The sequence below is a fragment of the Erythrolamprus reginae genome, chromosome 4 (genome assembly GCF_031021105.1).
Source record: "Erythrolamprus reginae isolate rEryReg1 chromosome 4, rEryReg1.hap1, whole genome shotgun sequence".
Classification (NCBI taxonomy): Eukaryota; Metazoa; Chordata; class Lepidosauria; order Squamata; family Dipsadidae; genus Erythrolamprus; species Erythrolamprus reginae.
Window position 1 is genome coordinate 35,057,321 of NC_091953.1, and position 27,771 is coordinate 35,085,091.

A 27,771-nucleotide genomic window follows, 5' to 3' on the forward strand; every position below is an offset into this window, starting at 1 on the left:
CAGGTCCAAAGACGGGCTACAAGAATGGTGGAAGGTCTTAAGCATAAAACGTATCAGGAAAGACTTAATGAACTCAATATGTATAGTCTGGAGGACAGAAGGAAAAGGGGGGACATGATTGAAACATTTAAATATGTTAAAGGGTTAAATAAGGTCCAGGAGGGAAGTGTTTTTAATAGGAAAGTGAACATAAGAACAAGGGGACACAATCTGAAGTTAGTTGGGGGAAAGATCAAAAGCAACATGAGAAAATATTATTTTACTGAAAGAGTAGTAGATCCTTGGAACACACTTCCAGCAGACGTGGTAGATAAATTCACAGTAACTGAATTTAAACATGCCTGGGATAAACATATATCCATCCTAAGATAAAATACAAAAAATAGTATAAGGGCAGACTAGATGGACCATGAGGTCTTTTTCTGCCGTCAGTCTTCTATATTTCTATGTTTCTATGATGATGATGATAATAATGATAATAATAATGATAATAATAATAATAATATTTATTGATAATTTCAATGCTACTTTCCTTTTGAAACAGAAATATCAAAAGCCTATTTTAAACGTCTACTTTGAAGGGCACAAATGAATCAACTTTATTCTAGCAGCTGTTTGACCGACAGGTCTAGATTAATATCTATTAGATGCTGAACAACATATAAAAGAGGTCACAAGGCCCTCAATAGCAGAAATGAAAATTTCAGGGTTTGCTGCCATCTTGTGGAGAACATCACATCAAGCATTTCTGAAAACAATAGGCTCGTAAAACCAGCTTTGTATCAAAAGGCCCCTCATGGCATGTTACATAATTTTACTTTGTTCTCTCAGCACACCATGGTTAAATCTTGGAGGATTGATTCTCAACCTGTCAGAGGAATAAATCTTCTATATTCTTCCTTGATGACAGTCGCTTATTTTAAGTATACAGTTGCAACCACGTAGGTTTTAACATTAAGTGTATAGATTTAAATTGTGACAAAAAACCTTAAAGCGTGGCTTTTGAAATTATTCATGAATTACATGTAACAAGATCAACAATGTATTTGATGTTTTTCATTTTTAAAATATGTATAGTTTTTCAGGTCAGGTTAACAGAATTTGTCCCGTTAGTTAAAAGGGGTGGGGTGGGGGGTTAATAAGGATCAATTTGTTTAAAGTCTGTAAGATTACTGGTTTACATTTGTCCAATTTTACACAGCAGAGAAAACCGTTATTCCAGTTCAGCCCACGACAGGTGTCTTTTTCTACTAGGAGAATGATGGGACAGCATCTCCAGAAGGTATTGCTCACATTTGATACATATATCCATGGAAGGCCAATCCATCATACTTTTTATGCGACAGGCAAAAGGTGATGTTAAGGAATGGGGTTCAAACACAAGAGGTACTCTGGAAGTCATGAGAAAAATTCAGATTATTTTTCAAATATGCTTTTTTTCATACGTTTGTATGTTTTGAACACCTAGTAAGGGTGTGCATTTAAAAAATGTTTTTGAAGAAATGTGTGAGCAAATTTTCTACTTTGTAGTTTAATTTGCAACATGATGGGAACTAAAAGCTACTGTCTTCACATATCACACTAAGTTATAATAAGCTTGTTTGGTTTTAAACCAGGGGTTAGCAACCTGTGGCTCTGAAGCTACATGTGGCTCTTTCATCCCTTGCTATGGCTCTGTCACTCAAAATATGTGTCACAACTGCCAATGTGCGACACCCACATACAATTTATTAAGCTTTTCAACCCCTGGTAGGCCAACCATGGATAACAATTTTATTAAATGCTTTTCTTGGTAAACCTTTTCCTTTCATATAAGATCGGTGTAGAAATGTATCATGGGATTTAATCTCAAAAGTAGTTTAAAAGTTTGGTATATTGTAATTCGATGTATGCCATATACAATATGCCATCTACGGAGAGGGCTGGCATACAAATCTAATTAATAATAATAATAATAATAATAATAATAATAATAATAATAATAATATTTATTGATAATTTCAATGCTACATTCCTTGTATGCCACATACAATTTGTTAAGCTTTTCAACCCCTGGTAGGCCAACCATGGATAAATTTAATTCTGCTAAATATATGCTAATTTTGTGTCCGCTCAGGAAATAGTCAGGCACGGAAAGAGTTTTGTGGCTCCTGTGTTTTATTTTCTGTGGGAAAGGGGTCCAAATAGCTCTCTGAGTGTTTAAGGTTGCCAAACCCTGCCTTACTTAGACTCATCACAACTTGGGAACTCAGCAACTGTAGCTCTAAAGTAGGGTGTAGGGTAGGACACAAAACTCTCAATTTTTTAGGACATGCAAAAGCGGTAGAAACTAAACAAATAAATGATAGTGGCAGGATAAAAATAAATGTTATTTAACAAACCTCACATTTAAATTTAAATAGTAAATTAAAATTAGTAATTTCCTGAAAGCAGATGGAATGCTTGGAAGTTACTAATTTTCCCTATCTCATTGAAATTACTATTTGATGCCAACTTTTGGAGAGTCTCTGAGCACCTTCAGAGATCCTTTATGACCATAGTTTTTTTTAAAAAAAATTATTATTATTATTATTATTATTATTATTATTATTATTATTATTATTAATTAGATTTGTATGCTGCCCCTCTCCGAAGACTCGGGGCAGCTCACAGCATACAATATAAAACAGTGAATATAGAGACAAATGTAATTAATTAAAAACTACTTAAGCTAAAAATCCCAATATATTAAAAATCAATCAAACAAATTCAGATCGCAGCCATACATTACAATTATTGGGCAGGGTGTCAAGATCTAATTGCCCCAAGCCTGGCAACATATGTGAGTCTTAAGACTCTTGCGGAAAGTGAGGTGGGTGGGGGCAGTGCAAATCTCTGAGGGGAGCTGATTCCAGAGGGCCGGGGCCCCCACGGAGAAGGCTTTTCCCCTTGGCCCCGCCAAGCCCCTGCCAAGTGACATTGTCTGGTTGATGGGACCTGGAGAAGGCCAACTCTGTGGGAACCTAACCAGTTGCTGGGATTCATATGGCAGAAGGCAATCCCGCAAGTAAAGTATATTCCAGGCCATTATAGCTTATTTAATAAACACAGGCCATGGCTTAAAATGATATAAATATTAAATAATTCCACTGGATCTTTTAAGTATGCACAATAGTACTTTTTCATTCTACTAGATAGAATATCTGTCATGAGAAAAATATGGAGCCCCACAATACAATTAGATATAAAGAATTATTGGATCAGCAATTGAATATAAAAACAAAGGAAGAATTGGAACATAATGGTAAGAAAGTAGATTGGTGGACATACCTACAATTAAAAGATGCATATCAAAAAGATAAAAAGGAATATGGTTTTCAGACAGGGAGGGGTGAATTGGACAGGACACTATTAAAAAATGATGAAAAATTAATTGGTAAAATATATAAATTTTTGATTCGTTATGAGACAGAAGTGGAAATTGTAAAAGAGAATATGATAAGCTGGGGAATGAATTTTGGCTACACAATTGAATTAGAACAATTGGAAAAATTATGGACTAATAATTGGCGGATGACAAAATTGACTGCATTCAAGGAAAACCAATTAAAAATGTTTTACGGGTGGCACCTATCACCAGAAAGACTATCAAAAATGTTCCCAAAAACCTCTCCATTATGCTGGAAGTGCAAAAAAGAAAGAGGCACGTTCTACCACCAATGGTGGACATGCATACAGGCAAAACATTTCTGGAATAAAGTAACAAATTGGTTAAAAGAAATAGTAAATGGAAGAAATTGAAAAAAACCCAGAATTATATTTATTGGGTATTTTTAATAAAAAAATAGAAAAAGAGGTAAGATATCTAGTTATACACATACCGTGTTTCCCCGAAAGTAAGACAGTGTCTTACTTTCTTTTTACCCCCAAAAGCCCCACTACGTCTTACTTTCGGGGTATGTCTTACATTGGAAAAAAATTGAAAGGGTCGCGTTCCCGAAGGCATCTCCCCAGAGTCCAGAAGGGCAGCCGTGGGACAGGAGCCTCGTGAGCCCTTTTCCAAGTTCAACCTCAGGGCTCCAAGCGGCGTGCACGTGTGGAGCCACAGACGCGTGTCGGGGAAGCGTGTGTCTGGAGGGGAGGAGCCGCTCTGCGCAGTTGGGCAGCCCCACCTGCCTGCCGGAAAGGAGGCGGGCGAAGGAGGGCGCAGCTCCGGCAGCTCGCCTCGGAGCTGGTCGGCCTCGCTGGCCGCTTGCAGCCGAGCCTCGGCAGGACTCGGTTGCTGGGACGAGCGCCTTCGCTGCAAGCCGCTGCCCGCTCGGCTCGCTTCAGACCAGCCGGGGAAGAGGCGGTGGCGGCGAGGTGAGGCGAAGGCGAGGGGCGCGCGGGAAGCTTGGAAGCGACGTCATCGGGCTCCCCCCCCGGTAATACCCCCGTGTTTCCCTGAAAGTAAGACATATGTCTTACATTCGGGGTACGGCTTATATTAGCCGACCCCCCTGAAACCCCCGATACGTCTTACAATCGGGGGTGTCTTACTATCGGGGAAACAGGGTACTAACAGCTGCCAGGATAGTACTGTATATGCCAAACAATGGAAAATAGAGAAACTACCGGAAGAAAATATAATAATTTAAAAAATACTAGACTGTGCGGAGATGGACAGGTTATCTAAAAGATTAGAGGGAAAAGAAAAATCAGATTACTATAAAATATGGGCAAAATTTTATGATTGGCTAAAGAAAAGAGCAACAAAGAAATAAATAAAAATCTACGCAAAGCAACACGTCGAATAAAAGAATTGAAAAATTAATACTATTTGAAAGAAGCAAAATTCTCTGATCAAACAACTAAAAAGTGGGGAAACTTTCATTTCCCAAATGTTGTATGTGTATGTTTTTATGCATGTTTTTTTCTTTTTTATATATTATATTTGAAAAAACAAATAAATAAAATAATAATAATAAAAAAATATGGAGGTATACTTCGCAATGGTCTCTGTGATTCTTTTATAAGGTCCTGTGCTATGCTTGCGCACAAGGCTATTTCAATGTGTGAAGGTCAAACCACAGGATGGCAGATAGAGGTTCTCCAGAAACAGAGGTGGGTTCCTCCTGGTTCGGACCACTTCTATAGAACTGGTAGTAAGTTGGCGGGCCATGGCACTGGAATCGGCAGCAATCCAGGCCTGCCATGCCCCCAAACTGGTTCTCTCAGCGGCGCCATAGATGCTGCCATATTGTTTTTGCTTTTTGCTTTATTTATATACTGGGAACTGACTTGTGTGTGCACAAAACATGCACTTCTGTCACAATGCAAACTGGTGAGGAAGGTAAGCAACCCACCACTGTCCAGGATAATAAGCCTGGGGAACTCCACTGGGAACCCTGAGGTGGCCTCCCCCAAGTCAGGCAGGAATGCTGTTGCTATGTAACAATAGTTTAGTTTCTATTAGAAATTAATAAATAGCTAATAGCTAATAAATAATATATTTATCTATAGAAATAAAAAAGCAATCAATTTCATAATTTTTTGAATCATGGAACGTGGAAGCCATTTTTCTCAGCATAGAAGCATCATTTTATCAACAAAAGTTTATTATAGACAGTGTTGGTGAAACTTTTCGGTACCAAGTGCCGAAATGGGAGCTCATGCACACTCATGTGCGCATGTGCCAGAAACTGGAAGAGCAGGCGCCTGGTGCACATGCATATGCTGTGAAGATCTTCTAGTTTCCAGTGTGCACATGTACAGATGGTCTTTGCATGTACATGCACGTCAGAAACTGGAAGATCAGGTGGCCATTGTGCATCGGAAACTGGAAGATCATCTTCCTGGTATGTGCATGTACACCGAGCAGCTACTCTTCCGGTTTCTGGCACTCCCGTATATATGAAGATCAGCTGGCTGGCATACCCAAGCCGGAAGAGCAACGGGCAATGGCTTTGCGTGCCACTTCCGGCATGTGTGTCATAGGTTTGCCTTCTGCTGCACGAATCCCAGCGACCAGTTAGGTCCCACAGAGTGGGTCTTCTCCGGGTCCCGTCAACTAAACAATGTCGCTTGGCGGGACCCAGGGGAAGAGCCTTCTCTGTGGCGGCCCCGGCCCTCTGGAACCAACTCCCCCCAGATATTAGAATTGCCCCCACCCTCCTTGCCTTTCGTAAGCTGCTTAAAACCCAACTCTGCCACCAGGCATGGGGGAATTGAGATACTCTTTCCCCCTAGGCCTTTACAATTTTATGCATGGTATATCTGAATGTATGTTTGGTTTTTATAACAATGGGTTTTTAACTGTTTTTAGTATTGGATTATTATTATATGCTGTTTTATTACTGTTGTTAGCCGCCCCGAGTCTGCAGAGAGGGGCGGCATACAAATCCAATAAATAAATAAGTAAGTAAATAAGTAAGTAAGTAAGTAAGTAAGTAAGTAAGTAAGTAAGTAAGTAAGTAAGTAAGTAAGTAAGTAAGTCAATCAATCAATCAATCAATCAATCAATCAATCAATCATGGGACTAGTAGATGTGAGAATTGGCAAGATAGAGAAGAGAATGTCTGTATTATTAATGTAGTTTTATCTTCATGGCAAACTCTCACCTGGATGAATCCCACTGTTCTACTTCAAGTTCTAGTGCAGCTTTTGGGTTGTGTGGGCCCTCATCATCTTCCTTGCCCAGTTGTATGACTTTAAATAAATTAAGTGGAAGGCGTACACAAGGTCTGACTGGCATAGACATCTAGAGAAAAATACCGGGATAATTAACCCATCTATCGAATCACTTAAATCAGTTAATATAATAAATAAATGAAAGGTGTTCACTATTACTATTAAATAAAAAATGAAACTGCGCATTATTAAATAGGATAATGCAACATAAATCAGATACAAAGTACCCTCAAGCAATTTGATAAATGTTTACACATTAATTGCTTGATGGCTCCTAAACAAAACATTATAAATACTGTATAGGCTAAATTTATGGAATGCTTTATAGGTCAATCAAACAAAGAGAATTAATGAAAAAGAAAATAAAGAAAATAATAACTTACTTTGATGCAGCAATCTTTGCAGATCACACTAAAATTAAAAGGCAATACATGAATTATAGCAATAGAATAAAATGAAACAAGAAGAGAATCAAATACAAAGAAAAAGAATAAAGGAATTGAACAAAAATAAAAATAAAAGGAAAAAAATAACAAAGGAGTTACAAAATAAACCACAAACACTAGATACAAAATAAGTTGCAGGGACTTAGAAATTGGCTTGTTATTTTTTCCTTATGCCTGCATGATCAATTGCAGTCTTTCCCACAAAGAAAAGATTCCCAAATGCCACAACTGCAAAGTCTTTTATGAAATGCTTTACTGCAATTAACTCTGAATTTAATCAACATGTGCTCAGGAATGAAAATCTGGTCTCATTTGAGGGGGAAACCGAACAATAAAAATAGTATTTGCTATTGCAGTGGTAAACAATTATTTCTTGGCTTTGAAATAACTGGAAGAGAGTGTCAAATTTTCTTGGGAAATAAAATAATAGGTTTGGAAAGCACCATTTAGGCAGTGTTTTTCAAACTTGACAACTTTAAAATGTGTGAATGTCAACTCCTAGAATCTCCCAGCCAGCTGAAGGCCACTGATGTCCAGATTTAGATCCCTGCTCAACTGTGGAATTGCTTCAGATTTCATAACAGAAGGCAACCATGCTGTTTTGGGAAAAATAGCCAAGGCTCTTTTCTCCTAAAGTCTTGGTTATTTTAGGGTGGCAGATCTAGGCTGGGAATGTACAGATACTCCTCAATTTGTGACTACAATTGAACCTAAAATTTCAGTTTTCAGTGAGACATTTGTTAGGTGAGTTTTGTCCCATTTTATAATTGTTCTTGCAATAGTTCTTAAGTGAATACCTGCAGCTTATCAGGTAGAGTGCTGTACTGCAGGCCACTGAAGCTGACTGTAGATCTGAAGGTCAGCAGTTCAAATCTCATCACCGGCTCAAGGTTGACTCAGCCTTCCATCCTTCCGAGGTGGGTAAAATGAGGACCCGGATTGTGGGGGCAATAGCCTAGCTCTGTTAAAAAGTGCTATTGCTAACATTTTGTAAGCCGCCCTGAGTCTAAGGAGAAGGGGGGCATAAAAATCAAAAAAATAAAAAAATAAAAGTGTGACTGGTTTCCACGTTGATTTTTCTCGTCAAAAGGTTGCCTAAGATGATCATATGACCTTGGGACACAGCAACAGTCATATGTATGAGCCAGTTGACCTTTTGTTTGGTAAAGAGGCTCTAAATTAATCTTCAGGGCCATGCTGAGGCGTTTGCGACATACACACACCATATATGCCAACTATTAATGATGGTTGCTCAGATCCATTCTCAAATGAAGACCAAGCATGGGGCAGACCCATTGGAGATCCTTGGAGAATGCTCTTATTGAGGAATTTGGGAATGGTTTGATCTTATGGGACCTGAGGAAGTGGACAGGTTCTTTTTTTTTCCTCAAAAACTTTATTAATTTTTAATAAAAAGACATACAGATTTACAAACATTTAAACACATAGTAGGGGTTACAATTACCCCTCTTTTCTAGAAGTCAATTTTTAATACAGCAAAAAAGGATAAAATCCTAAATCTTTAAGTCAAAATAATATTCTAATTGAAAAGAAGAATTTTGTTTACACATTCTAATACACTTAGAGTTAAATTGATGAAAAAAGAAAAAAAAAGGAAGTGGACAGGTTCTTTGGGACTGCAGGCATGACCTTGGTCAAGTTCACCTGAGAGACGGCATGTGAGTGGGCCCTAGAGACAATTAATTCATTCTTGTGAAAGAATCAGAGAGAAATTGTCGCCAGTACTATTTAAAGAGGTGTTGCTGCATTCCCTCCTCAAGAAACTCTTGCTGGACCCTACTGCTCTGGATAAGTTGAGTGCAGCCTTTCGTTTTCCTTTTTCAGGGATGATGGTTGAAAAGTTGGTCATATTGCAGCTTCAGAGGATTCCGAATAAGGTAAATTATCTGGACCTCTTCTAGCTAGGTTTCAGGCTCAGATATGGGATAGAAACAGCATTGGTTGAACTTTTGGATGACCACACGTCGGGTAAATTGAGTTTGAGACCCCTGATCTAGACATTGGTATTTGAACCTATATATTTTGAATATTTATATTTTATTGCATTTTAATAATCTAGATGAAATGTTAATATATATTGTGAGTTCAATATGCTAAGTAAATCAATCTAGGAGAATTAGAAAATTAGAATTAGAAAATTAGAGAATTAGAAAATTGAACATTTAAAAAAAGCAAAGCAATTAAACATATCAATACATAGCAGGGTGGCACAAAGAATTTTAAAAGGTGCATCCTAAAATGTATAATTGCAGAGGAGACATTCTTGGAAGATTAAAACTGTCAAATATCCTTTGAAAAGCTCAGGCAAGTGTTTTAAAGTTTTCCTCAGTTCTTTAAAATGCTTTGCATAGCCATAATAAATCATAGAGCTGTGTCTTATTTCAGATAGAGGAGTGGTAGAATGTAAGTGAACGTTAACATAGCACCTGTTTAATAGCTCATTTGCCAAGACTGGAAGCTTTTCTAGCAGCCATGCCATCCTGGAAAATGACATAGCTACTTTAATGAGTTGGAAGCAGGAGTTGCTTTGGCACCACTGTGCATTCTATAGTACTTCAAATATCTCAAATCCAAAGTATTTAGCAGCTCTATTAAATAATAGTGAAGGACACGAGAGAAAATACATTTAAAAGCTACTATCAAGGGTAACAAAGGCATTTGACTTTTTTCAAAAAACTTAACCACACAAATTATAGGTAAAAAGGAGTAATTATAAATTATAAAAAGTATATAAATTATAAAAAGGCTCTGTTTACTTACTTAGCACAGAGATGGCACACATAAGGCCATATAAAGGATTGGTTGTTGCAAAGGAGACAAAGCTGTGGATGGAAAGTTGTGACAAATGGTCCGATTTCGTTTTATAATATGATAAAAATCAATGCAAGTAATAACACTGACGCAAAGAATAAAGAATGTTTGGAGATTAAGATGTGGGCTACAGTTTCTGCAGTAATTTTATAGCTATATAAGCCACACCTTCAATTCACTGAAAAGACTGAGAATTGCTTTGCATTATTTGCTCTGCACACAAATGTAAAATGAGAAATAATAATAATAATAATAATAACAACAATCCACCAGGATATTTACACTATTTTGTATGCTTAATCTGAGTGAAAAACCTGTATGTGATATAAAACACTAATAGGAGTTCATAATTCATCATTTCGGCTGTGGCTAGGAGGACCTTTGCCCAGGTTTGCCTGGTTCACCAGTTGCGGCCCTACTTGGACCAGGAGGCTCTCCGCACAGTCACTCAGGCCCTCATCACCTCCCGTCTTGATTATTGCTATGCGCTCTACATGGGTCTACCCTTGAAAAGTGTTTGGAGACTGCAAATAATCCAGAATGCAACCTCGGTACACCCATATAATACCTTTACTCCGCGAGTTGCACTGGCTTCCTATTAGTCTCTGGGCACAATTCAAGGTGTTGGTTATTACCTATAAAGCCCTATATGGCTCAGGGCCAGACTATCTACAGGACCATCTCTTGCTGCATACCTCCCAGAGCCCACAGAGTTGGCCTCCTCCAGGTCCCATCGACTAAGCAATGAAGGTTGGCAGGACCACAGGGGAGGGCCTTCTCTGTGGTGGCCCCAGCTCTATGGAACCAAATATCACCTGATGTCCGTATTGCTCCCACCCAGCCTTTTGTAAGGCCACGAAGCCTGTCAGCAGGCCTCGGGGCAATAAATTTACTTCCAACTCTTGATGGCCAACTCTATGAATGGTGCGCATGTGTATGACTGTGATTGCCTTTTTAAAGCAACTTTTTATGGGGTTTTAGTTTCTGAAAATGTTTTAGTTTTAGATATTGTTCGATTTCTTTTTTATTGCGTTGTATCTATTTATATTGTATTTTCATTACTGTTATAAGCCGCCCTGAGTCCTTTGGGATTGGGGAGCATAGAAGTCGAATGAATGAATGAATGAATGAATGAATGAATGAATGAATGAATGAATGAATGAACGAACGAACGAACGAACAAACAAACAAACAAACAAACAAACAAAACATAAACAAATAAATAAAATAATAAAAAATGAAATAAGATAATAAGGGGAATGAAACTTTTGATCTCATTTTCCTCTCTTCTGAGATGGTGGGTGGATGTTTTAAAAAAATAAAATGGGTCACATTAAACATATCTACTTGTTATTGGGGAGGGAGTAAATGGTAAGCAATAATAGGAAAGAAACTTCAGGGTTCTACATAAAGAAGGGGTGGAATCAGCCTATGACCCACACATTGTTCAATCTGATCCATTGGCCAAAGGATTAGTATAGCAGTGTTTCCCAACCTTTTTTGAGCCGCGGCACATTATTCGTATTTTCAAAATCCTGGGGAACACTGAAAGGGGGGGGGGGCGGGCTAAAGAAAAGTTTGGACAAAAAAACCCTCTCTCTTCCTCCCTTTCGCTCTATTTCTCCCTCTTTCTCTCTTTTCCTTCCTTCCCTTCATTCTCTCTCTCCATCCCTCTTTCTTCCTTTCTTCCTCTCTTTTTTGCTCTCTTTCTCTCTCCCTCCTTCCCTTCCTCTATGTCTTTCTCTCTCCCTTGCTCTCTCTCTCTGTCTCTCTTGCTATCTCTTTCTTGCTTTTTTCTCTCTCTCTTGCTCTCTCTCTCTCTTTCACTGTCTTGCTATATGTCTCTTTCTTTCTCTTTGTCTCTCTTGCTATCTCTCTTTCTCTCTCTGTCTCTCTTGCTATGTCTCTCTTTCTTTCTCTTTCTCTCTCTCTCTCTCTGTGCCTCTCTTGCTAAGTCTCTCTTTTTCTCTTGCTATGTCTCTCTTTCTTTTTCTCTCTCTCTGCCTCTCTTGCTATGTCTCTCTTTCTCTATCTCTCTTTCTCTGCCTCTCTTGCTGTCTCTCTTTCTTGCTCTGTCTCTCTTTCTCTGCCTCTCTTGCTATGTCTCTCTTTCTCTCTCTCTCTGCCTCTTATATGTCTCTCTTTCTCTCTCTCTCTCAGCTGACTGCAAGCGGGAGCCCTGACGGCGGCAGCTGGACGTGGTGCTGGACACCGTATATGCCAGGCACGCAGCGCCAGCATGTACGACGTCCAGCAGAACGTCCAACCGCCACCGTCAGGGCTCCCACTTGCAGTCAGCTGAGAGAGAGAGAGCGAGCGATCCCTCTCGCCGCTGCCATCTCCCCTGACTGCCTGCGGCCGCTGCGGCCACCCCCCCCCCCCCCGCTCCCATCGGACACTTGCCGTCGACGAAAGAGGAGCTCCAGCTGGGCGGGGCGCTGCCGGTACTTCCGTCCTGGGGCTCCCGCTCGCAGCTGTCCCCCGCCTCCTGCTCGATGCCGCGGTTTTCGGCGCTCTCCTGCTGGGCCCCAAAGAAAGAAGGCGGGAAAAAGGTGCGAAGAATGGAGCTCTCCTTCTTCCTGCCTTCCTTCTTTGGGGCCCAGCAGGAGAGCGCCGAAAACCGCGGCATCGAGCAGGAGACAGCTGCGAGCGGGAGCCCCAGGACGGAAGTACCGGCAGCGCCCCGCCCAGCTGAAGCTTGGCGGCACACCTGGCCATGTCTCGCGGCACACCAGTGTGCCGCGGAACACCGGTTGGGAAACGCTGTAGTATAGGACAGTGATGATGAACCTTTTCAGGACAGAGTGCCCAAACCGGAACGCCCATATGTGCATGTATATGCAAGTGCGTGCCGGAAACCAGAAGAACAGCTAGGGAAGGTGCATGTGCCCACAGAGAGGGATCTGCGTGTCACCTCTGGTATATGTGCCATAGGGTCACCATCACGTTTATAGGAGAACAAAGTTAACTAGACAGACCAGTGTTGCAAAAATGAGCTTAATCACTAACCATTTAAATATTATATGAACACTCGTCTCTGTTTTAATAAATATTAACAAAGCAACCAACGAATCAATCTTCTTATTCGAAAATTACCTCAGTCCTTGAAGGAAGATTGCTTGTTGCTCTTTGGCAGGAATCTTTTATTTCTAAATATCTTTTCCCCATTAGATCTGCAATGCTTGGTAATGACCATCTTGAGCATGTCTTATTGTAAGTGGAAGACAACTATAAACCAAATGAAGAGATTCAGAAATTGTTCTTCATGATAAATTTATAATAAAACAAAGTCCTCTGGAATTTAGAGATAAATTGAAGAGCTTTTTGTTTAATGTGAAAACCATATTTTTTGGAGTATAAGATGTACTTCCCCCACCCCGAAGGTGAAACTTTGGGTGTGTCTTACACATTGAAAGTAGTCCTGCCCGCCCCCCCCCCCGGCTTCCACCCTTTGGCCTCTACCTTCCAGCAATCTGCCTCCTTGCAGCAAACAGCCTGTTTCAATTTCAGCTTCAGCACAGCCTGATTAGCACAAGGGAAAAAAACCGCCTTTGCCTCCCAGATTTTTTTTTCTTGTGCTGAATTAGAAACATAGAAACATAGAAGACTGACGGCAGAAAAAGACCTCATGGTCCATCTAGTCTGCCCTTATACTATTTCCTGTATTTTATCTTACAATGGATATATGTTTATCCCAGGCATGTTTAAATTCGGTTACTGTGGATTTACCAACCACGTCTGCTGGAAGTTTGTTCCAAGAATCTACTACTCTTTCAGTAAAATAATATTTTCTCATGTTGCCTTTGATCTTTCCCCCAACTAACTTCAGATTGTGTCCCCTTGTTCTTGTGTTCACTTTCCTATTAAAAACACTTCCCTCCTGAACCCTATTTAACCCTTTAACATATTTAAATGTTTCGATCATGTCCCCCCTTTTCCTTCTGTCTTCCAGACCAGAGGTCCCCAACCTTTTTTGCACCAGGGACCGGCTTTAAGCTAGACCAGTTTTCCATGGCCCGGTGAGGGGGGGGGGGGGGAAGCTAGCTGTCAGCGGCGCCGTAAAAGGGGCGATCAAGAGAGGAATGGGTGAATGAATGGACGGAGGGTGGGAAGGAAGGAAGGAAAGAGGGAAGGGACAGGAACAAAAGAAGGGTGCAAAGGAAGCAAGGAAAGGTGTGAAAGGGGAGAGTAAGAGAGGAAGGAGTGAAAGAAGGGAATGAGGGAGGAAGGAAGGGAGGAAGGAAAAGGAAAGCAAGAAATGGAGGGAGGAAAGGAAGGAAAGAAAGAAAGAAAGAAAGAAAGAAAGGGGGAAGGGACAGGAACAGAGGAAGGAAGCAAGGAAACTTATGAAAGGGGAGAGTAAGGGAAGAAGGTAGGAAGGAGAAAGAAAAGAAGAAATAGAGGAAGGGAAGGTAAAAGAGAGAAAGAAAAAGAGCAAGAAAGAAAGCAAGAAAGAGAAAGAAAGAAAGGCAACTTCAAAGAAAGGCTCACTGAGCATCTCTCACTCTCTCTCTCTTTCTATCCCTCTTTCTTTCTTTCTCTTCCTTTCTCTCTCTCCTCTTCCTTTATCTCCTCTCTCTCTCCCTCTCTCTTTCTCTCCCCCTCTCTCCCCCTTTCCCTCTCTCCCTCTCTTGCTATCTCTCCCCCCTCTCCCTCTCTCTTTCTCCCTCTCCCTCTCTTTCTCTCTCTCCCCCCTCTCTCTTTCTCTCTCTCTCCCCCTCTTTCTCTCTTCTTCTCTCTTCTTCTCACTTTCTCTCTCTTGTTTTCTTTCTGTCTCTTTTGCTTTCTCTCTCTCTCACTCTTTCTTGTTTTCTTTCTCACGCTCTTTCTCTCTCTTGTTCTCTCTCTTGCTATCTCTTTCTCTCCCCCCCCTTTCTCACTCTCTCTTTCTCACTTTCTCTCTATCTTGCTGTCTGTTGCTCTCACTCACTCTCGTTCTCTCTCCATTCTTCTCAGCGATGACGCGCGCACGCCCTGCCCGCCTCACCTTTGCGAGAGCACTTTCGCCCCGGGCTCTCAGCAAGGGGGTTTGGAGGAGAGGCGGGGCCGGCGAAGGTGATATTGAATGTCGGGGGAGAACGGGCGGCTGCAAGCGCTCCCTATCCCCCTGCTAGCCCACTCGGAATATTCAAAATAAGAAAAGCCTTCGCCGGCAAAGGTTTTTCTTATTTTGAATATTCCGAGTGGGCTAGCAGGGAGATAGGGAGCGCGTGCAAATACCCGTTCTCCCCCGACATTCAATATCACCTTCGCCGGCCTCCGCTGAGGAAAGCCTTTGCCGGCATTTCCTCTCGTTGTCAAGGAGGCGCAGCGGCGGGCGGAGAGAGGGAAGGAGGGGGGGGGCAGCGGCGTCCCTCCTGGCCTTGGCGGGCCGCCCAACCCTCCCCACCTCCTGCAAACGCGGCGGGCGGCGGGGGGAGAGCGAGGAGCCGGTTCCGGCGGGCGCGGGGCTTGGCTGGCTGGCGGGGGGAGCGCCGCTGGTGATGCGGAAAGGCCGAGGGGGCCCTGGCGCCGCGGACCGGCTGAAAAGCTCCAACGGCCCGGTCCCGGTCCGCGGACCGGCGGTTGGGGACCTCTGTTCCAGACTACAGATTGAGTTCATTAAGTCTTTCCTGATACGTTTTATACTTAAGACCTTCCACCATTCTTGTAGCCCGTCTTTGGACCTGTTCAATTTTGTCAATATCTTTTTGTAGGTGAGGTCTCGAGAACTGAACACAGTACTCCAAATGTGGTCTCACCAGCGCTCTATATAAGGGGATCACAATCTCCCTCTTCCTGCTTGTTATACCTCTAGCTATGCAGCCAAGCATCCTACTTGCCTTTCCTACCACCCGACCACACTGCTCACCCATTTTGAGACTGTCAGAAATCACTACCCCTAAATCCTTTTCTTCTGAAGTTTTTGCTAACACAGAACTGACAATGCAATACTCAGATTGAGGATTCCTTTTCCCCAAGTGCATTATTTTACATTTGGAAACATTAAACTGCAGTTTCCATTGCTTTGACCATTTATCTAGTAACGCTAAATCATTTACCATATTACAGACCCCTCCAGGAATATCAACCCTATTGCACACTTTAGAGTCATCGGCAAATTGAATCTGAAATGGGCTGTTTGTTGCAAGGAGACAAATTGCGGTGAGGCAGAGGCAGATTCTCCCCCTCTCCTTTCTGCTAATCAGGCTATGCTGAAACTGAAACAGGTTATTTGCTGTTTGCTGCAAGGAGGCAAATTGCTGGGAGTCAGAGGCAGATTTTTTTTCCTTATTTTTCTCCCCCAAAATGGTAGGTGCGTCTTATAGCTCAGAGTGACTTAAGCTTGCACATCTTTAATTATGTGCATATAGGGACGAGACAATGCATTGTTCAGCTTTGTATGACTTCAGAGCCAAATTCAAAACAAAGAGGAGGAGCAGCAATAATTCTCCAAACCACTGTACTTTTCTCTACCTTTTCAATATGAAGGTTTGGAAAAACAAACATGTGTTGAAAAAGAACAGATAAGTGTCATTTGTTTGTTCTTGCCTGGGTTTCTGATCCCCTACCATCCTCACATAACTTTCCTAGTTTTATCTTCCATTCCAAATCTGAGTAAATGCAGCTGGGTTCTGTTTTTTTAGCTTTTGAGAAGTTAATGCTGATGTTTTGTTCAGAGATTATATTTTTATGTGGAGAATTCAAGACAAAGTTGTCAGTCTCTCCTGTAGAAAAACAACAACACAAAATCAAAAATGTAAATAGAAATTTTAAACTATTTTGACTTTGTTCAGAGATAATAAAATACTTAATTCTCACTACATGCAGCAGAGACTATATGACATAACAATGTACAATATGTCTGATTCAAATATTTTATTTCATTTCTGTTATTTAAGATCCTCTTTTTTCCTAGCATTCTATATGGATTAAACATTTTTTAAATATTTTCCTTTATTAATGTTGTTTTATTTTGTTATAATAAGATTACCCACTTGTTTTGGGAGAACTGTACAAATATAAACTATTATCTGCATTTTAGAACTTAATTCTATCAAATGGAAATACTTTTTTTCAGATATATGCTAGTTGACTTTTTAACTACCATAACTAACTAGAGATAGTTAAACTGTATCTCCACTGCAAGAAAGTGATTCTCATTACTAGTCAACAACTGACAGTTGTATGAGGATATTGTAATTTTATTGTTGCATCACTTAATTTGGGGGGAAACATATATGCTTGAACTCCATGACTTCTCTCTATAGTTGTAATTTTAATGACTTAGAGAAGTAGAGAAAATAAAGGTTTCCATTTGATTTCCAAAGATTAAAATAGTGGATAGAACAGTTAATATTCTAGAAGCTAAAAACAAAATAAAAAATAATCTACATAGATTAGATAAGCTATATAAATGAACTGAAAGTAACAGAATGAAATTCTGAGCAGAGATGTAGGCAAAGTTCATAAGAAAAAGAAATAAAATGTGCAAGTATAAGAAAACAGAAATATAGCTTGGTAGTAGCATCAATAATTCCTGAAGGGGATTATGCAGAAGATAACCATGACCAAGTCTCTATTGTCCCAGGGTCCAGGACATAGAATTAAGGCCCTAAGATATATCAATTTTATTATATATTCTGGTTGAGCATAGGAAAGGAATTTGAACATGGTACCAGTTACCAAAGGAGGTAGTGAATTTCTTTTCACTCTATGTTTTTCAACAGAGGCTGTACAGTCATCTACTGGAAATATTTATTTTGGATTTTTGCATTGAACAGGATGTTGGATTCAAAGTTCTACATGCTTCTTTTAAATTATGATTCCATTTTAAGGAATTTGTTTATATAGACCAAATTCATGTGACGATCTGGTAAACATTGACCTTATTTTATATCAGATCATTGTATTGGAACTTTCATCATATGCTAGCTGTAATATATCTTAAAAACAAAGTTCTTAACCAAGAATAGAAGGGAAAAAATAGAAATGTTCCGTTGAATATGTGTGGGATAAGCTGGGATTTCTTTCTGCCCATAATTTTGATTATAAAAGAAAAAATTCATTAATGAAAAAGCAAAATGATGGATGTATTTTTTTGCACATGTACTGGTGTAACAATTACACCATAATCTTAAAAGTAAGTTTACTAGCGGAGGAATTTTTTTTAAAAAATGAGAAAAAGATTGCAATACTGCCCCATTCTCCCTTTTAGCCCAAGTGAGAAGAAAAATATTGAGATGGTGTTATTTTTCAGTATGATAGGAAAAGAGGTCGCCATGAATCAGAATAATCATGTGTTATGGATGGGACATAAACCAAAGAAAGAGATTTTCTAAGTTGGCTTCATTTGAGAAAAGATTATTTTACCGAAAGAGTAGTAGATGCTTTGAACAAACTTCCAGAAGACGTGGTTGGTAAATCCACAGTAACTGAATTTAAACATGCCTGGGATAAACATAAATCTATCCTAAGATAAAATACAGGAAATAGTATAAGAGCAGACTAGATGGACCATGAGGTTTTTTTCTGCCGTCAATCTTCTATGTTTCTATTTCCAGACAGTTTATGCACTGACTGGAAATTCAGTTCAACAGGTACAGTCTGTTGAAAGTCTCTGAAGCTCTAACCAATACACAGTAAAAATTCAAAGACATTTATGTTAAATATGCATTGAAGCAATGTAAATAAGTTGAATGTGGATTGAGCATTCTGATTGGTTGAAACAATGACAGTTGAGTTTAGGCGGGAAAGTAAAAGTATATAAGGAGCGCTCTGACACTGTTTCAGTCAGTCACGTTCCGAGTTGAAGTCACTTTCCAAAAAGAGCTTTCTCCTGCTGAGCCAAATAAAGAATTTAAAAGAACCGACTGCCTCAGTCTTCTTCAATTTACATTATCACAAATGTTTTGAACATACCTTCATAATTGTTGCTACTTTTCTGTTCAAAGATCCGTCGAAGTTTAGGTGTATTTTTCACTTCCCTCATAAGCCGCTCGTGCAGGCTGAGTTCTTGACAGGTGTTCTCTTTCAATTTCCATACTGATGCCTAGCAAATACAGTCATTTACAAATGAAAGATGACAGGAATCTAAGGCCTTGCAGTTGAAAAGGTTGCCAAGCCCAGCATGACACTGATTTTTTTTTAACAAAGGAAAGAAAACTACTCTCGGGCATGACAGGAAAGTGCAGACATAATCAAGCAAAGAAGCTTAGTAAAATTGAAGAGGGAAAGACTTGCACATGGTGTGGTGGCCCTCTTCAGCCCTTATCACATTGATAGATGTCTCACAAATGAGTGAGTCTCACATATACATAAAGAAGATTACCTACGGGACTGCCTCCTGCCCCATGACTCCCAGCTACCAGTCAGGTCCCACAGCTTCGGCCTTCTCCGGGTCCCGTTAACTAGACAATGTCACTTGGTGGGACCTAGGGGAAGAGCCTTCTCTGTGGGAGCCCCGGCCCACTGGAACCAGCTCCCCCCAGAGATCTGCACTGTCCCCACACTCTTCGCCTTACGCAAGAGTCTGAAGATTCATTTGTGCCATCAGGCTTGGAGTTATTAATTACTTGTCCCCTGGCCGATGAATGAAATGGATGCTTGAATGAATGAAATGAAATGGATGCTTGCTCTTTGAATGGGAGTGACTGATTTTTAATGTACTAGGGCAGTGGTGGCGAACCTATGGCGCGGGTGTCACAGGTGGTACGCCGAGCCATATCTGCTGGTGCACAAGCCGTTGCCCTGTCTCAGCTCCAACGTGTATGTATGTACCAGCCAGCTGTGTTTTGGCTTCCACAGAGGCTCTGGGAGGGCTTTTTTGACTTCCAGAGAGCCTCTGGGAGGTAGAGGAGGGCATTTTTACCCTACCCCAGTTGCAGGGAAGCCTTTGGAGCCTGGGGACAGTGAAACACGAGCCAACTGGGCCCACAAGAAGTTGGGAAATAGGTCGTTTGTGGCCTCCAGAGGGACTCCAGGAGAAGGGGAAGCTGTTTTCACCCTTCCCATGCATTGAATTATGTTTAAGTTTTAGATTTTATTAGATTTGTATGCCGCCCCTCTCCGAAGACTCGGGGTGGCTCACAACAATAGCAATACAACTTTGAGTGTGGGCACTTACACATGTGCGATAGCGCACGCCCATGCTCAAGAGGTTTGCCATCACTGTACTAGGGTTTAAGATTAGTTAGTTTTAAATTAAAATTGGATTTCAGATGTTTTTCATTGTCTTTTACATGTTGTAAGCCGCCCCGAGTCCTCAGAGAGAGCAGCATATTAAAAATAAAATAAAATAAAATAAAATAAAATAATGAAATGAAATGAAATAATGAAATGAAATGAAATGAAATAAAATAAAATAAAATGAAATGAAATGATGAAATGATGAAATGAAATGAAATGAAATAAAATAAAATAAAATAAATGAAATAATGAAATGAAATGAAATAAAATAAAAATAAAATAAAATAAAATAAATAAATAAATAAATAAATAAAATAAATAAAATAAATAAATAAAATAAATAAAATAAATAAAATAAATAAAATAAATAAAATAAATAAAATAAATAAAATAAATGAAATAAATGAAATGAAATGAAATAATGAAATGAAATGAAATAAAATGAAATAAAATAAAATAAAAATAAAATAAATAAAATAAATAAAATAAATAAAATAAATAAAATAAATAAAATAAATAAAATAAATAAAATAAATAAAATAAATAAAATAAATAAAATAAATAAAATAAATAAAATAAATAAAATAAATAAAATAAATAAAATAAAATAAATAAAATAAATAAAATAAATAAAATAAATAAAATAAAATAAAATAAAATAAAATAAAATAAAATAAAATAAAATAAAATAAATTCTGCTAGGTCTGATATGACCCAATACTTACTGGTTGGAGGCTGTAGCGTTTGTTTTTGATATCATCGACCACCATACTGTAAGATGAAAGGGCACCTTCTCCTGAAGAAATGCTGTGCCGAGTGTGCCCCAGTCTCATACTTTTCTGTAAATAACCAAATACATCCTACCACAAACCATCCTCAAACGGGCAAGCCCAACCTAAAGGATTCATATTAGCCTGCAGGTGTATCATGTTGTATGATTCCTAAAATGCAAGTTGTTGAGTATTTTTAAAAATTGTTGTTCTTGTAACAGACCAGTTTATAATATTCAGAATTTCCACCGCTATAATATATGAAAAAGTTAATAGATGGAAGCGATTTGTAATCTGAAACAAGAAAAAACATTTGCCTTATTTCATAATGCAATCCCTCCCCCCTTCTCCCCAGGGTTGAGTTTTTTTCCTGGATTCATCAAATATTGAACAAGGTTTGGAATAAAGAGCAGGTGAGTTCAGAGGCTCTTTGTAATTCTCTCTGAACAAGGAGAGGATTTGAGGGTATCCACAAGTGCTCCATGCACTTGCTCCTTGCAAGAAACCTATAAGACAGTGGTTTCCACTAGGTTTAGAGCGCTGGGAGACAACTTACCAGTTAAATGGACTATTCAAATAACAAACCAAGAGAAGGATCTGGGTAATTTTCCTGTATTGAATTTACAAAAGAGACTTATTAAAGCTTTGAAGAATTTTATGAGATGGGATAAAGGAAAAATGAAAAGAAATCAAGTTTTAGGACATTCTTGGATGGGACTAAAGATCAAGACTGTTAAAAGTAAAAAGAAAGAATAAAAAGTTATTTTATTTGATCAAAGATAAAACATATGTGTTGCTATCTCTTAATGGATTTATTCTGCTGCTCAGAGCTGAACAATGGAGTTTTACAGATTTTACATACATATCTAAAAAGATATGTGATCTGGTATGGAAAAAAAGAGATCATCTGTTTTTATTTATGAAGTGATAAATTACTGAAATTGTTTATACTAGTGACTGCCTTTTCATATTTCTTCTTTTTTCTTTACAATATACCTTTTCTTCTATTCTTTCTGTTTTTCGTTTCTGCAACTTTTTATTCATTTTTAGTTTGTATTAATTTTTACTTTTTTAATTGTAATTTTTAATAAAATTAGTATTGAAAATAGCAAAGTAGACTGTCCTTACCCAATTGTTTGTCTTCTGTCTGGCAGAACAGTCTTCTGCATCCATTGTTCTCAAATACTGAAATACATTAAAAAGAAATTTTTGTTTGCTCAGCGTAAAACCCTTTGATTACCTTTTCAACTTTCTGCATAGTTTTCCTCCAATTTCAAAAGAAAAATGATGATGTGATGGAGAAGTCGTTAAGTAAATTATGATGTGATGAAGACGATTTAGCTACTGTGTTCTCGCACCCTCCAAATACCTCTTTGCAACTCTGTATGGTTAACGTAAGTTTCTGGAGCTCAAGGTACTCAGAGAATAGCATTTGGCAGATAGCTGTATAATGACTGGCAGCTTCGGACGGCCCGTGAAAGTGTTCCTCACAGATCTAAAATGGAGAAACAGTCATAAGTTTTGGACACATATTCAATTACATTCATTAAAATAACTTCTGAATGTATAGACCTGACATGCAAATCCTGCTCCACTTCCACTAAATCTTTCTACTCAGGGGACAGCTTATAATAATGGACTAGAAACCATTAGACATTAGAAATGTATTTTTGCAAGTCCTCTAAATGTAGTCAAAACCAAATCAACTAAATAAATAAAGGGCCAGATCAAGTGATCAACTTGATTTTATATAAAATTTAATTTTAATAAATGCAACTTCTATGCCGCATCTTAGATATTTGCTAAACCAAAGGAGAAATAATTAAATATTTGTTGTATAATAATTACAGTTTTGTGGGAAAACATAAACTTGGACCACAGGGCAATTTTACATTGGTTTAGCATGTAAGCCAGTGATGGCGAACCTTTTTTTCCTTGAGTGCTGAAAGAGTGTGCATGTGCATTATCGTACATGCACGAGTGCCCACACCCATAATTCAATGCCTGGTGAGGACGAAAACAGCTTTCCCTGGCCCCCGGAGGCCCTTGTGTCAGCAGATATGGGCTCTGCGTGCCACCTGTGGCACCCATGCCATAGGTTCGCCATCTCTGATATGCAAGCTATTAGGACATAGGAAGATACCTTTAAAAGCAACCGTCTTCAACTTCCAAAAGAAGATGATATACAATATGTTGTAGCTCAGGTAGAAATATGGTCCTTTCATTACCCAACTAGGTTACTTAATCAATGCTAGGGAGTGTGGCGGTTGCTTCTTGTTTATATATTGTAGCTTGCCTTGTCAGTGCTGTTGGGGTACAGCTTTCTCCTTCATAATTCCTTGATTTTTTTGGGAGGTTTTTTTTCTGCTTGATTATTTTTTCTGATTTTAAATCTATTCTTATCCGAATAATGTTTACTGGAAAGGATGTATTCTAGTCTTTTTGTTTTCTTTTTAGCTTTATGGTTGCCTTTTTAAAAAATGGTGATAAAGCAAACTCTTTATGGCTGTACTGTATGTTTATTGATTAAGGTAAGCTACTTATAAATTAAATGCTCTTTATCACTAAGGATGTTACCTAATCAGGTAATGAAACATGCACCAGCAAACAACCAAGCTCAGAGAGCACCAAGGATTTTATATATCCAACTTGCGAGAGAGGGTGGGGGGGAGAGAAACTTCAATTCTTTATTCAATAACTACATTTAAAATAACAAAACTCCAATAGGTATTAGGAATTACCAACCAGACTTATAAGAAAGAAATTCTTTACTTAATTATACACATATTAACTGCGGCTAGAATAATATATGCGCAAAATTGGAAGGGGGAAGAAATCCCCAAGGAAGAAGAAGTTATAGCTAAAATATTAGATTGCGCTGAAATGGATATGATGACAAGACGATTAAATGATCAAGAAGATACTAAATTCTATGAAACATTGAACAATGTTTATAAATGGATAGACAAGAAAAAATAAGATATACAAATTTATTTTTAGTTAATCTTTTGTATTTGTTTTTACCTAGGTGATAACAATGTTAATATTAGTTTAAATGTATTTTTTGATGATTATGGTATAGTAGTTTATGTACAAGCAACATATTAAGAATTTTGGTTTATATACGTATAGTAGTTAAAATTAGTTTAAATGTATTGTTTGATGATTATGGTATATTAGTTTATGTATAAGCAATATATAAAGAATTTTGGTTTATACACGTATAGTAGTTAAAATTAGATTAAATGTATTGTTTGATGATTATGGTATATTAGTTTATGTATAAGCAACATATTAAGAACTTTAGTTTATATATGCATAGTACTTAAGATTTTGAAAATTCTAACCCAAATTTACTAGACTTTTTAATATTCAACATATATTCAATTATGTATTCTTTTTCTGTATTTGAATCTATACTTTCAAGAGAAGCGGGGGAAATGCACCCCCACTTTATGTTTAATGTTTGTATGTGTGTCTGTTTATTTTAAGAAAAACTAATTAAAAAAATAATAATAACAAAACTCCAGATTAGCAGATCTACATTGAACGCAGAGAGTGTGAACAAAACAAGTGAAACAAATCTAAACAATCACTATGATATGAGATTTAGTATTGGCATGGTTTTGTGTTTTGATTATTTTTATTTTCCCACCATTGTGGATTGAAATGGACTTATAAAACTAGGTGCCTTTATAAGTATTGAATTACATTATAGATGTACATACTTCAATGTGAACTTCTATAACAATTGTATTTAAAAGTATTACATCAGTGTTTTTATTAATTAAAGTATTTAAACTAATTGCTAAAGTTAAATAAACAATTAACTTAAAGCTGCACTTTAAACTGAATGCATTCAAAGGAGATTAACATATTTAAGTAAGTAAGTAAGTAAGTAGGGAGGGAGGGAGGGAGGGAAGGAAGGAAGGAGCTTTTCCTATATAGACAGATTCATTCCATCACTGTTCTTCCTTATACTTTATACTGAATGTGTAACATTATTTTTTCTACCCATCCAAAGGACATTTAGAACAAATGGCTAAAGATATAAATCACATGAAACATACAAGACCTTGATTACATCCTGAAAAGCAACTGTGGTGTTTGAGGTCTCTGAGTTCAGTTTGACCATAAAGGTTATTAGCTTTGTCAGGGACTGACTCAGCTCTCTCTCCATATAGTTCTCGATTCCCCAGTCTAGAGCTTTGTAGATCAATTTTCCTAATGATTCTGTCAACTAGAAAGGAAATACTGAGTGATTGGTCAATTCTGAAAATCCTAAAACAGTTTTGTCAAAACCAATGCACAAAAAATGTAAAAAGATACAAATACAATAAAATAAGTCAAATATAAATATTTAAAACTATAAACCCCAGATTAAAAAACCCACAGCTCAAACAATCCAATCAACACATATAAATACCATTCAGTACAATTCGGCCATGACAGATGTCAACTTGACGGCCACCAGTCCTGTCCGCAAAGCTAGGTTTTCGTAGCCTTTTGGAAGGCCATCATGGTGGGAGGTAATGGACATCAGGGGGAGATGGGTTTCATAGAGCCGGGGCAGCCACATAGAAGACCCTCCCCCCAGAGGTTTATTCATGGTTACAAGAAGAATGAAATCCCATCCATGCTAAATGAATTATCTAACAGCTGAACCTAAATATAGTCACTACCAAATCACTACATTATTTTGCTAATGGCAAGAGAATGCCTTCAATTGTGTCAAGCATCATAATCTTACCTTATCTTCTAAAATCTCTCTTGGCTGTTGATTTATGTGACCATCTGAAACAAATTTTTGTCAATTTCAATTTAATTTGCATGTTCAGGGTGACCATGGAAGATATTGATAATATATTGACTAAGGACAGATGAGCAACACTCTGTGAGTCATAAATCTAGTTCTTAATCAAAATATTCCACTGTAGATAGATGGGAAAACCTTTATTTTGTCAGAACGAACATGGGGGAGGGAAGAAACATTATAACAACATTCCTCATTTCCTCTAGACCAGTGTTTCCCAACCTTGGCAACTTGAAGATATTTGGACTTCAACTCCCAGAATTCCCCAGCAAGCGAATGCGAATGCTGGTTGGGGAATTCTGGGAGTTGAAGTCCAAATATCTTCAAGTTGCCAAGGTTGGGAAACACTGCTCTAGACTACAGATAACATCCTTCATGGCCATATTGCAGGTACATGACAGTAGTCAAATACATTTGAAAAACTTAGATTGAAATAGGCTGATATATAGGATTATAATGTTTAAAATAAAAAAATAAAAAAATAACTGGATGAAGGTAGTCACATATTTTATAAAGGACTATCTTCTGTTTACAGAGTCTGGTTTAAAAATAGAACAGAAATGTTAAATATACTTGGTGAGCAGATTTGATAGGCACATATTCCCTAGCCTGGTTGTTATAGGAAGGTGTACTGTACTTCTATTTCTGAAATAATTATTTCTATAAATCAGCATAAATACATTATCAGAATATACACATTTTTCTAGCTTTTAAGTGTGATGATAGACTTCCAGTGTTTTGACATATAGTGCATACTATATATATATGTATATACTATTATAATGCTTGTGTTATATTTTATATAACATAGCCAGTATAATTTGTGCCTATGATTTAAAACAATACATAAAACTTCAAGCCGTCTAGAGGTATTTTTCAAAGGGAAAAAATTATCAGATACTTATCATTTTAAGAGAAAAAACTAAAATTAAGGCTTTAAAATACTTTTAACTCTCTTGGTCTTACTCAGTTGTGTCCTTCAAACAACAACTCATCATTATCAACAAGTCTAAAATAAACCACCATTTTAGTAATTTTAATCGTAATTTCTCACCATAGTTATGTTTGACAGTGAAAGATATACTTCCGTCAGAATGAATATAGAGCTCATCAATTTCTGGAAGCTTCATCTGTACTACAGAATCTAGTTCCTGAGCTAATATCTGATTCATTTTATAACAACATTTAAAGCAAATAGCCCAGGCTTGTTCTTCGCTTATGGGCTGTTTATAAAATCTTAGAAACTGAGTTAGAGAGACCTCTGTGATATCAGTATTAACCATTGTAATTGCTGGTTTTGTCCTTTCTTCTGCTCATCACAGAACTAAGTGAAATCTTTACAACCCAACAAGTACTTCCTCTGTGTCTAATTTATATCCTTTGATGTGATTGTTTCAGGTTTAGTTATTTAGAGAACATGTGGATGAATTTCTTAAAGGGGAAGTAACTCCATACAGAGTTACTCTATACTAGGGATCTTTAAACTTGTGGACTTCAACTCCCAGAATTCTCCAGCCAGCATAGCTGGCGCAATACAGTATTAATTTTGACTGAATAAAAAGTCAAGGTCAATTTATTTATAATACCCTACATCTCTGCAACAGTTTCCTATATTTGACCCCTATGACAATCATTAAATGTCGTACCACATGATTCTTGACAAATGTATATTTTATTTTATGTACGTTGAGAGCATATGTACCAAGATAAATTCCTTGTGTGTCCAATTACACTTGGCCAATAAAATTCTATTCTATTCTATTCTATTCTATAGAGGAAGATAGATAGCTGGATGTATCTTACAAACATATTTATCTATTGAAATAATTTTAGTTTTGATAAATTCTACATTCATCCAAAACTTGAAATTTCCTACATTAATTTGCATACATACTTGTAATCTAATTTCAAACATCACATATTTCTTTGCAACTTAAAATGATATGGGAATTAATAATATTAAATATATAAACAAGCCATTATTTATATATTAGCCTATTTGATTATGCCAATTGCAATTTATTGAAACTGTGGTTCAACATGCACGATAGTGATTCAGGGGTGGGTTCATGCCAGTTTGGACCGGATCGTCCAA

General features: G+C 37.9%; 1 protein-coding gene across 1 annotated transcript; it reads right to left on the bottom strand.

Moving 5' to 3' along the window:
* Window positions 1-488: 488 nt before the first annotated feature.
* Window positions 489-27,064, bottom strand: LOC139166437 (protein spire homolog 1-like). Its single transcript, XM_070749952.1, has 13 exons — window positions 26,731-27,064; window positions 25,614-25,657; window positions 24,939-25,103; window positions 22,233-22,358; window positions 21,992-22,048; window positions 20,819-20,932; window positions 18,828-18,957; window positions 16,458-16,633; window positions 13,023-13,154; window positions 9,876-9,937; window positions 7,032-7,059; window positions 6,579-6,718; window positions 489-1,391 (listed from the first exon to the last, which is right to left on the bottom strand). The coding sequence occupies exons 1-13, from the start codon at window positions 26,957-26,959 to the stop codon at window positions 1,214-1,216; spliced, it is 1,581 nt and encodes a 526-aa protein (XP_070606053.1). The 5' UTR covers window positions 26,960-27,064; the 3' UTR covers window positions 489-1,213.
* Window positions 27,065-27,771: the final 707 nt, after the last annotated feature.

Coding starts and splice junctions, on each gene's coding strand:
- LOC139166437 (XM_070749952.1), bottom strand. CDS start 26,959: ATGGTTAATACTGATATCACAGAGGTCTCTCTAACTCAGTTTCTAAGA. Junction 22,359..24,938: donor CTTTTCAGGATGTAATCAAG/GTCTTGTATGTT, acceptor TCTCCATTTTAG/ATCTGTGAGGAACACTTTCA. Junction 22,049..22,232: donor CCATACAGAGTTGCAAAGAG/GTATTTGGAGGG, acceptor AATGTATTTCAG/TATTTGAGAACAATGGATGC.